General features: G+C 29.2%; 1 protein-coding gene across 1 annotated transcript in view; it reads right to left on the minus strand.

Moving 5' to 3' along the window:
• The window catches only part of LOC118189626 (zinc finger SWIM domain-containing protein 6-like), a 247,508-nt gene that overhangs the window by 15,136 nt on the left and 219,930 nt on the right, over window positions 1-12,442 (minus strand). Inside the window, exons 12-15 of the mRNA XM_085821174.1 lie at window positions 10,520-10,655; window positions 9,563-9,720; window positions 4,879-5,045; window positions 1,223-1,370 (exon numbers count right to left, since the gene is read on the minus strand). Coding sequence (XP_085677300.1) covers window positions 1,223-1,370; window positions 4,879-5,045; window positions 9,563-9,720; window positions 10,520-10,655 — 609 coding nt within the window. The remainder of the gene's footprint in view (window positions 1-1,222; window positions 1,371-4,878; window positions 5,046-9,562; window positions 9,721-10,519; window positions 10,656-12,442) is intronic.

The following is a 12,442-nucleotide window of genomic DNA, read 5'->3' on the forward strand; positions in this document are numbered from 1 at the left end:
TATAAAAAAATACAATTACAGCATACTCTCAATTATTCAGGATAATGCCAGAGAAGCAGATCATGGATAATAGAAAAATGCAGATTTTGGCAAAGCTTTTGCTACTCCATATAATGGCATGTAATCCACTGAAACCTTTCCAGAACTACATAAATCTCCGTCCTTCCTCAGCAAGAGTTGTGAGATGACCAGAATAATAAGTCATTTTACTGATGATATTACCTTGGCCTATCTTCTGAATAACATTGGTAGCATTTCATGGTAAAAATTTAGCTGTCACTAGACTGACTGTTAGTTTTTACATACTCCTGCACAGAGTGTAGAGTGTGATTGCATGAGTAAGTGTTTACGCAAGGATAATCTGCAAACCAAAATCGACAGCACACTGTATATATCAAAAAAATTATATCAGTATAAGAGAAAAACGGGGAAAAGAGAAAAGGGATAAATGAGGGGGAAGTATTTTGCAGGGATAAAAGAACTATTTCTTAAAAATATATCAAAATATTTTATTGGGGAGGGGGAATACCACCACCAGCAAAATTCAAAGACAGTGATTTAATATTCTTAAGAAAATAAATAACTCTTTCATAAACAAATCATAAAATTAAGCAGAGATTATGCACTAATTTTATGGATAAAATAGTCAAAAAATGCAAAGTTTCAAATTTTTAACTTTAAATGGAATCCTGCAGAACAATCATTTTTAATGATTAAGAAAAAAACATTATTTCATATCATGTCCTTCATAACATGAATTAAATTTAATTCCATTAAAAAGAAGGGGAGAGCCTTAAAGCAAGGCTATCATACTGATTTTATATATATATATATATATATATATATATATATATATATATATATATACTAAATATTTAAACCTGCCTCTCAAAAAAAGTGTCCAGCACTTTGTAATTCCAGCCAAAGGTACAACAATGCATGGATATATTTAAGAAACTGTCCTATGACTAAGAATTTGCAAATTCAAAAATGACTTGTCATTCAAAAATGACTTGAAAATGGACTATTAATGAAAGATGAAATTCTAGAAAAGCACATTAATTATTCTAAATTAATCAAGAAAATTTCTAATACATGATTATCTCAGTAATTTACTCTTAAAATAAGACTTTAAAAACACTTCTTGTAAATCAAGAACCCTAAATTTAGGGTTTAATTTACTTTGAAATTTGGTGTAGCAAAATCTATAGACAGAACATACCTGTAGCTTCAGTTGGAGTGAATAATTGATACCAATTTTGAATTATTGATATCACTGCTTCCAAACCTAACTCTGTAGCACATGTTACTAACCATCTAACCATTTCTCTCCTCTTCCAGTTCAATGATGATAATGTCATTCGCATAACCTGAGATAAAAATAGCAAATTTTATTAAAAGAATTATAACTACAGGAAACTTGAAATAATTCAATATCATATCAATGGGAATTTTGATTAATTATAATAACAGCCGAGTTCTGAAACACTGAGTAAAGAAAATGTTATTTCTAGAATATTTTTGATATTTTGAATAATTATGATAATTACTAAGAGTTTGAATTAACGAAAGTCCACTACATATGTACGCCAATTTTTAAATAATTCCAAAATCTCAAAATACCACAAAGTTTAAAAAAAAAATTCAGTTTAAATATACACAGCTTTTTCAGTCTGTTTTACTGATTAATAAATATTTAACCAGTCAGAATCTGCAATATGTAATATTTTATCTTGTTACATAGAGCAGATTCCGATTTATTAGGTCATCAGTTAACATGAATGACTATCTACTTTATAAAAGATTAAAGTAACATTAGAAAATAGAATATTTTACCACATAAAAGCTGATGAACAGTATCCTTGAACAAAATAAGGAAAATTCAGTGACATCACATACAGAAGCCAAGAATGCAATTAAAAATATCTAAGTTCAAAAGATATCAGAAAAGGTCATTAATAAAGTAACTGGAAAATTTAAATCTGCTATGTTTATTGCCTTTTCTTTCAAGACTCTAAGATGACTAATAATATTTCAAGATATACAAATGATTCAATATATTTTTTTTACCATAACCCCATTGTACAGATATAATATATTATCATGAAGAATATAAAAGTAAGAATAATAATACTGAATTTTTAATACTGAATAAAAATTTAATCATTGATACCATTTCATAAAAATATCAAAGCATAAAATTAGAGATGAGAAACGTGTGATAAAATATTTAAACATCAGCAACTCTGTACTACAGATGCTGAACTATATGATTAATATAATTGCAATAGTTTCGTTGATTACAGAACTATTGCAATTATATTAAATGATTAATATTAATGTATTATATTAATTAATCATGTATTTTTATTTATTTATTTGATGAATAAATATGAAATTTTCTTTTCTGATTTTAAAAAAAGTTTCAATTTTTTAATGTAAAAATTACACATCTCTATTTATTAAGCAAATGTAAAAAGCTTCTTCTTTTGGAATTTCATATTTTCAGGTTAAGCAACTTCACCTCAATTTCAAAATATTTTTAATTACAATTTAAATTAATATTAAAATTCAGTGTGAATAAAACTACTTAAGTTTCGATACAACATAAAATTAATTCTCTACGCTAAATAAAATGTAAGGATTTTTAAGCAGCAGTTAAACAATTTCAGTATCTGCTTTTCTAATTTTCAGCAATATAATCATATAAGATTGATTAAACAGGTGTGATTGTGATCCCATTTCAGAAATCCTGAAAATTACTGCAGAATAAAAATCCAGCAAGGTTTCAAATAAATGAGAATACAGACAAAAGTCGTTAATCCGGACTCGTCGGGACTTCGGCGATTCCGGATTATCGATTTTTCCGGATTATAGATCATCAGTTTAAATCTGGTAAGATGGCATGCAGAAATTACAAAATTAAAAATATGAAACCATAATTTATGAAACAAAGAACAATTATGATCTAAAGGGTATCAAAATTTACAAAAAGAAAAAGCTTAATATTTATTTGTTTACTTTATTAAACATTTCCTTCAATGTAAGTTGCTTCGTTTCATGTGATAATACTTTCTCTTTAATTCTATTAAACAGACATAATTTCTTGTTCAGTTACAAAGTTCCGCTGTTCAAGTCCTATAATTGCTGTGTTGAGAATACCAACTAATTTGTCAATCGAAATGTTTTCGTTTTCAATAACCTTTGGGTCACTTTCTTCCCTATCGGAAGCGAATTATAATGACCAGGAACTTGATTAATATCATATCAAAGACTGAGTACATCGAATACTACGGAAATATAAACGGAATTATAAACCAAATAAAATAAAAACATCTGCCCTGAAGATAAGGATAGTGCTGACAGATCGACTTCCAATCCGCAACGTGAAATTGATAAACAGATTTCGGATATCAAAACATACTTTCGCTTTGTAGATACAAATTACATATTAGTAAATATATATCGGAAATTCTATTTGACATAATCTTTCTAATCTATCATAATCTAATAATGACGTTTCTGCCCTCCCCTCTGCCGCAGAGCAGCATGAAATTGATAAACAGATTTCGATTTCAAAACATACTTTCGCTTTGTAGTAAATATATATCGGAAATTCTATTTGACATAATCGAAAGTTCAAGCTTACTTTTATAAAATTGCTCTAACAGTCTGCAAAAAATAATAAGCCGGATCCAATTCGAAGATTAAGGAACAATGCAATCTGCAACATTAACTGAATTAGATAACTTTAGCTTAGCGTATAACTCCGTTACACATTAAACGCGCATGCGCACAAACATATTCGCAGCCGTAAGGGTCTTACGCGCTCTCGTAAACGCCTGTGCGCATGCGTGAAGGCGACGCATGCGCAGAAAGTTTGTAGCTTTGAGGTCCGGATTATAGATCATTCCGGATTATGGGTGTCCGAATTAACGACTTTTGACTGTATTAATATGATACATATACATAAAATTATACATAAATATTTTCAAACAATTTGACTAGAAAAGCAAAAAATACATATATTTTTTTAATTTATAGAAAATTAATTTACTTTACTACATCATTTCCTACAAAAACCTGCTCTTTTGTTAGTTTCTCAAAATTTTTGGAAATAATTGCAAAATTTAACTTTTTTAATTTTGCAATTTTTTTACTTTGGGAAGGGGGGAAGATTGCTGCATTTATATATTTCTTTGCTAAAAATTTAAAGGTTTAATACAATCAGCAAGACATTTTGATGCAGACAATTTCAATTGTTAGGTAAAACTTAAAATATGCATATCAGGAAGAGTTGAAGATATGGAAATGCTAGAATGAACAGAATGATCCAGAAGAATTTTCTTCGCTGTCCAGATATTCCGTAAGTTATCCCTACAATCTTTACCACTAGGGTCTTCATAGGACTTTTATGCCCAAAAGGTTTCACCTGTAATTTTGTGTAATGAAAATAAATAATATTTTATAGTCTCCACAAGTAGGCTATCACAGTTGAAGCATGTTCTACATTCTATCATATTAGCCATATAATTAAACGAACTTTCAACAATAAGTCTATGGAAACAAGTTAAAATGGATTTAATCAGTTCTGTAAATGAGTATTTCTGTTTTCCATCTTTTTTCATCCCAAAAGATTACAGTACAAGTTGTTTCTGTACAATTATCTAATTTTCTCTGCTGTTTCTGTGTTTACATAGTCTAAGAGTTTCCAATTCATGTAATCTCTGAATGATACATTTTATCCAAGACAAATTAAAGATGACAAACCGACCAACATTTCGTAAGTCTAGAATTCCTGATTTCAGAAAGTAAAATATAGGGGATTCCAGTTATATCTAGACCACAATCACCCCTCAATAAAGAATTTTAAATTACCTGTAATCCTAATTGAAAAGCAGCATCTAACAATGTAGAATGTCTTCCACCTCCATCAGGGGGAACAGCTATGCGAAAAGCATCTTGGGCAAGTTTGAACAATTGTGTGGAACTATGAATATTACGCTGAGCTGATTTTAAAACTGTTTGTAGCTTTACAACATCACCTTCAAATTAAATAACAAACATGTACTTATTTATATATTAACGTGAAAAAAATATTGCATTTAAAAACATAATATTAAAATTTAAATATATTTGAAGAAAATAGGTGATACAAACAATTCAATTATTTCAAGCATTTTAAATGCATTATCAGAATATTTTACTATTTTTACTGTTAGTTTAAAATATTTTATTACAATTAGATGTAACCTCTAGTCAAAAGATCAATTATGAAAGAAATGAATAAATTTTTGTAATTTCAAAAATATAAAATATGCTTAAACTACAACATATTATTACATATAATATTAAACAAAGGATTTTTGCATTTTATTTATGAAGCAATTTCAAAATATCTGCCAAACAAATTTTGCTATGATATTAAGAAATATACACATGCCAACTTACATTCAGCTAAATAGCTGCCACATTTTATGTTCATGTTACAAGGGGGGGGGGAGAATCAGTAGCAGTTTGTTTACTACATTGCATATATTAAATAAACAGATTGACTAATCCAAACATTTTGAAATAAAGGTAACATGCCATTTCATATGTATATTAGGCAGAAGAAAAATTTTGTCGTATTAACAACAAACCCTTTAAGCTTCACTTATGCTATATTGTCAAAAAAAGTAAAAACCTGAAATAGACCACTGTTTTTCAATGTTGCATATCACACTAGAAGGGAGCATTAAGAAGCAAGTAGGTAATAAAGTCATATTTGGAAAATTTAAAATACTCAAGATTTTTGGAATATATTTATATATATTGGTGATTTTATTGAAAGAGATTAATTCTCCTTGAAAATTTAGAATCTTTCAATGACATCGGTACTAATTAACATTGTATTTTAGGGTTTTCTATTTTTATTCTATTTTTAATATTTGGGTTTTGATAATTAAATTTCATAGAATTTCCACATTTAGCTTTCCACAATTTCATACCATTTACTAATATTTAATTCTTAAAAGTCTCCCATTATGTTAGTATTTTAACCTTATTTCCTTGGAGATTATCAATAATAATAATTTAATATATATATGTTTGAGGAGACATTAGCTAACAGAAAAATTACAGTCACACATCTTTAAAGAATCAACTAAATGTAAGCTGATCCTTCGCATATCGATCCATATCATAGAGTGGTTCATTTTTTTATTTTCAAGTCCATAGAACTTATAAAAGTACCTTTCAGATATTCTAAAAACATGACCACCAATCTCTATTTGCAATATTATCCAGTACATGCAAGTAGGGTGTTTTGTTAACATACATCATTGCCTTGAGATGTCTAATCATTTTGGTTCTATATTACATGGTGAGTTTTAATTATTAATTAAATATGGTGCAAGTACCATAAATATATAAAATTTTAACAAATTTTTGGTCACTGCCTAACATTAAATATATGACTGTTAAAAAACAGGGGAACAGAGTCAAAGAAGATGTTCAGCAAATACTTCCAATGAGACATGCAAATTGAATGCATTTGTAATTTTATGTTCTCAGATTAATTAAAAAGTCAGCAAATTTGCTCAAGTAATTTATTATATCTAAGAACTACAAGGAAAAACAAAAGGAAGTGAAACAATACAGAAATATTATATCGATAAATGTGAATTATTAAATTATTAATCATCTTCAAAACAATTTTATGACAATGAAGCCATGTCTTTAACCCCTTCGTGCCGATTGTCATGTATACATGCCAACAACGAACACACTTACCTACTGGCCGACATGCAGGCATGCCAGAGCATTTTTCCGTTTAAAACCGACTGTCACGTATTTGTGCCAGTACCCTGGAACGTTTTTCAAACTATAATTTCTGCCACAAGACGGCACTGTATGTCCATATGGTTTCAGATACATGTACATTAGACCTTCTACTCGAAATGAGAGAAGCATGACTCACATACACGTGTTTTGGATTATATAAACAAACGGGGAACTAAATGTTTCCGAATGGCGTGATTTATGACGTCTCTTTAAATTGCACTTTATTCGCACGTGCTAGTTGTTTATTGTAAGTAGAAGATTTATATGTGCTAAAGCGTTGAGTATTTCGGTTTACAGTTCAGTTTTTAGAAAATAATTAGATATTGTTAGACGTGAATTCTTTCTGTTTTTACCGTTGCAATGTCGAAGCATCGAAAATATTTAACAGAGCATGAAATAGCAGAAATGATGCAAAATATTTCAGATATTGATTCTGAAATTCTGATATTCTGATATTGATTCTGAAAGACGTTTTCCAAAACTTTGTTCAGAAGAGACTGATAAGAAAATGAGACGACAATGCTTCGTTTGTTCACATTCCCGGAAAAATCCTCCAAAACGGCAAATGAGTTATTACGAGTGCAAGGAATGTAACGTAGGACTGTTGTGTGTAGATCCCTGTTTTCAAATTTTTCATACAAAAAGAGAATTTTAAGTAATATATTTAGTTTTCAGATGTATAATGTTAAAAGTCATAAAATGGTGAATAATTAAAATAAAATGTGTAAAATATGCATTTAAACAAGAAATAAGGTAATTAAAGTATATATATATAAATATCTATAAAGCATAAGCCGTTTAAATACTCTATAGAGCATTATTAAACAATACGTTTATACTTCGGAAATTTCATGGATTTAGGCTTAGTAGCAAAAAAGCCCCCAGCCCTGGAGAGACGCTCGCGCAAGACAACACTGCCGGCCTCCGCGATAAGCGTGCGTTTTCGCTACCCGGCTCGAAGGGGTTAATACCCTGGAATAGGCACTGATAGGGTTACATCTACTGAAAAACACTTTCAATGCCTATTCCACTACTGCCAATATTATTTCAATGCCTATAATACTTCTATTGAAAACACTTGACAGTTTTTAGCAAATATAACTGAAGCAACATGATTCTGAGATTTTGGCACAATTTAATTTTGCCAAGGACAATTAACTTTTAAAATATAGTACATTGAAGAATGTAAAATAATTTATTTAAGATAAGCATCTGTCTTAAGTGCATTTTGTAAAAGAATTTGTTTAAGATAATACTAAAAACATGTACATTGAGCTTGCTAAGAACATAATATCTACTGACCGAAACAAATTCTAAGATCCATCATGCTCAAATGAACATTCAAGATCATAATAATTGGATAATGGTTTCAAGACAAATATATTAAGTAATTTTTCCCCCCCCCCCAAATGAGTATCAAAGAAAACAGATGTAACCAACTACTTTCAGATCCAAATTCTCATCTTAAAGATTCTTTCTTTTTTTTTTAATAAATGAATCTTGGTTGTTTATGGACATAGAAATTAAATGAATCCTGGTTTCTTGTTCATGGGATGACAGGATGACAATGTCAAAATCTAACGGAATGGTTTGGTTTAGTTGATTGTGGCAAAGCACACTAGGGTAATCTAAGAGCAGGGATGCCTTCGTGAAAGAATTTTTAATGGAAACTGGCTTGTATACAGGTTACATATGGGGAAAACCATAAAAATGCCCATGCAGCCCAGTTTGTCCACCTGGAACTGAACCCACTGAACTCAAGTTGAAACTACCAGTGTTCAGCAATTTTACCGCTTGGTCCCTCGTGGGCCTCTACCAGAATGAATTTATTAATAAATATCTAAACATACGATTTTGAGTATGTGAATTGAGAATTATGACAACTAAATATCATTAACCCAAAAAGTTAGATTAGGTCAATTATGGCGAGATGTCTACAACTTTCTTTAGTGAAGACTTTTATAACAGAAAATAGTTTATATTTATATTAGCCCAAGAAGAGAAACTCGAAAGACATCTGTTAGTAGTCCATTCTGCCACTGGAAGTTAAATACAGGATGCATACCACAGTTTTAACTGCTAATTGGCAAATGACTATAGGAGACTGAGAAACTATAGGAGTTTAGTTTGTTTATTTTATTCTGGTAAATCAAATATGGTTTATTTTTCAACAGAAAAAGGCATTTACAATGGACTTTCTATAGAAAACAGACTGGATTTATGTCAAATACAAATAAAGGCATAAAGACACTCATCCAGCTATCTAAATTCAGAGCAGCATTTGCAATGATTTTATTATTGCTTTGTGGTTTTTTAACTATTCAAATGCAGGTCAGGAAATACTTTTGCAAATTTAGAGAAGTTGAGCAATTTTAGTAAATGGAATTCAAGCCCCTTTCTTGTTGGAAATATAATCTAACACCATAAATTTTGAACTGCTTTTTTACAGAGGGGGTCACAGATTAAATGCTTTGAAGCAATAATTTTCTATTCGTGCGCATAAAAGCATGTTTTGCAATCTACGTACAAATATCTAACATTTTAATAAATAATAATAAATTGATAAAATTTATCTAGTAGTAAAAGAGTTGATAAAATAACATTCTTGAATTTCAAAATACAATTTATTATTACAATTAAGATTAGGAAACTAATTAAAAAATTTCAGACATAATATTGAACTCAAAAGATAATGAGGACTATTTCAAATAAAATTAAATAATTTAAATATACAAACTTTTAGCAGCAGAAAGCATTGTTGAAGCTAGAGCACACTGTTGAACTTCTATATGCCCTAATGTAAACCACCTGGGATAACGACTAAGAACAGAAGGATTTAAAGAAGGGTTTATAACCATTTCTTCTGAATCTTCATGTTCTTCTAAAATGGGCAACCTGAAAGGTAAAGAAAATTTTGATTTTTTTTCCCTTTAAATGACTAAAACTTAGTAATGCAAATGAAATAAAAAAAGAATGGGATCTGAACATCTAAACAGAGATTAATGGTCTCGGTCAACACAGGATTTCCGAAATGACCTCCAGATTCCAATAGTCTACGTATATTCAGGCAGTCGGAGGATAAAGAGCAAAGGATACATTTTCTCCTTCTTGCTTTGAAATAAATAAAAGTGCTTGCCGAATAGCAATAATTTCAGCAGAAAATATAGAGCAAGGTTAGATGAACCAAATACTTTCAATAATACTGCCAAAAACAAATACCAGTGCATCATGATCATCAGATAAAATCATTAAATCCATCACTCAGTAAAGGCACATAATTGTCATAAATATTTCTTTGCTCATAGAAAATTTGTCTAATAATTGAATCATGAAAAAAAGATAATTTTAAAGACGTCTAGTCACATAGTACATGTTCAAAGTGTAATTACACTGTCCTATTTACATATTAATTCCACTCAATTCATTAATCATGGTGAAAAGGATTAATCATTAGTAAAAAAAATAATGCAACATTAAATAACTGAAGAACAAAGACAATATAATATTGAAGTGTGCTTATCTTCCCTGAAGGGAACCAAATCCTGTATGAGAATTGCAAATTTTACGCTTCCTACTTGGATCTTGATTTTGCATTAGAAAAAATTATAACATACAAAAAATTATGAAAACATTTATAACTTCTGATTGCTCTAGTTTTGCATAATTTAATGCAAAATTATAGAAAAAAAATTACCTCATTGCACGAAGACCCACACTGTATGCTAAGTCTGAATCGTATGGAAGCATGGCAGTAAACAAATACTTTGCAAATGTATGCATTGGAACACTTTCTGGATGAATGCCACAGCCTAAACCACTGAATGGACCACCTAAAATTAGGCACAAAGTTTATTAATGATAAATCATTTACCAAGCATTATAAAATAATACAGATGCATAATATAGATATCAAATACTATAATACTTAGCGTATAAATGCTTAAAACTGCTATTAGTGCACGATCAGCAAAGGTTAGGTTATACATGGGGCTTTTATATATAAATCTGAAGAAAAAATATATTAATTCAACATAAAACATACTTCTTAGGGAATTCCTGGAACATAATATTCAATGCATAAATGAATTAAATTAAAATTTGACAATTATTGCAGTCAGTCAGGTAGCATTTAAAAATTTGGTAATTATTTACTTTTTTTTAATTTTGAAATTTTTAAGTGGGAAAATTCTTAACAATAATATTTTAGTACTTGATCAGCTTTGAGTTTATCCAAATACATTTTAACATTAATTCAAAAAAATATTTCTAAATCTGAAGCTTTCAGATTTTATATTATGCCAAAAGAGGCATTTCTTTAAAATTTTGTGTGTTACTTTTATTTATTAAATATCGTGTTCTTCACACTCAAACCATATAAAATTCATATCAACAAAAATAAAATATTTAAAAACAGCATATCTTTAAAATTTCTGATAGACAGTCCCATGCACTGGAGACAAATAGTCCCAGTTGACAATATGATTGGGACATATTGTCCCAGGAGATTTCCAGGAAATGGGAAAAGTTAAAAACTTTAAACTCATATTACACATCTTTTAGCACGTAAACATTAAATTAAACTACTTTTCAAACTTTAATTTTAAACATGAAAAAGTCAAAAGGGTTGAATTCAAATTTGAACACAATCACATACTAAGGAAAAGATAAAATATTTAATATATTTTAAAAAAAAGAAAATCTTAAATGAAAAATATTTTAACACTGGAATACAGGAATTTTTCTCAGATTGCACAAATATTCCATATTCAAAAATATTATTTTGCATGTGCCATTTACTTACTATATGAGGAGGAAAAAAAACTGAAGTGGATTTGAGTTTATTCACTGACTAGTAAAAAAAAAAAAAAAAGAGAGAGAGAGAGAGGGGGAAATACAACTGAGCAAACATAGAAGCAAGAAAAAAAAAATCTGGGAGCCTAAAAACATGAAAGTCGATGTCAAGTAAAATAATCAGATATAATACCTGTAATTTAGTGAAGAGACACTATGATGGTGGTGATAATGGAAAATAGTTAAATGTTATTATGTTTTAGATAACTAATCAAAATATGTGCCTGTAGAAATCTGCGAGTAAATATTATATCTGCCCTTGTTATAGACATCAAGACCAGGAAGATATTTCAAGTATCAATTGTGATATTTTAAAGGAGGGTGGAATAATAAACTAATTAAATATATTGCTTTACATGAAAATAATCTCTTCACATGAATTTATTTTTCTAATCCTTTTACCCTAATTTCATATATTATTGGTGAAAAATTGTAATTAATACAATTAAAATTTTTCAGAAACATTATATAGTTTTTACATTTCTTAATTTTATATAAAGTTCCTTCGGCATATTTCAGAAAAGTTACATAAATTATACATACTGTCAAATTTTCTTTCAGCCAGCATGCTACATTTAAAATTAAGTGCAAAAAAAAATTGATCTTTCATCTTCAATCGCAACTAGCAGCCAAATAACAAAGCAAATGAAGGTCATTTTGCCTGTAGGAAAGGGTGTCTTCTTCAATGACTTTAGAAGGAAAACAGGCCTGGGCATAAGTAAAAGCACATAAAAAATCTCAAGTTGCATCCCATTCAGCTGCCAAG

Source organism: Stegodyphus dumicola, chromosome 7, assembly GCF_044657685.1.
Source record: "Stegodyphus dumicola isolate Sdum_Otavi_A_Nest chromosome 7, ASM4465768v1".
NCBI classification, from domain to species: Eukaryota; Metazoa; Arthropoda; class Arachnida; order Araneae; family Eresidae; genus Stegodyphus; species Stegodyphus dumicola.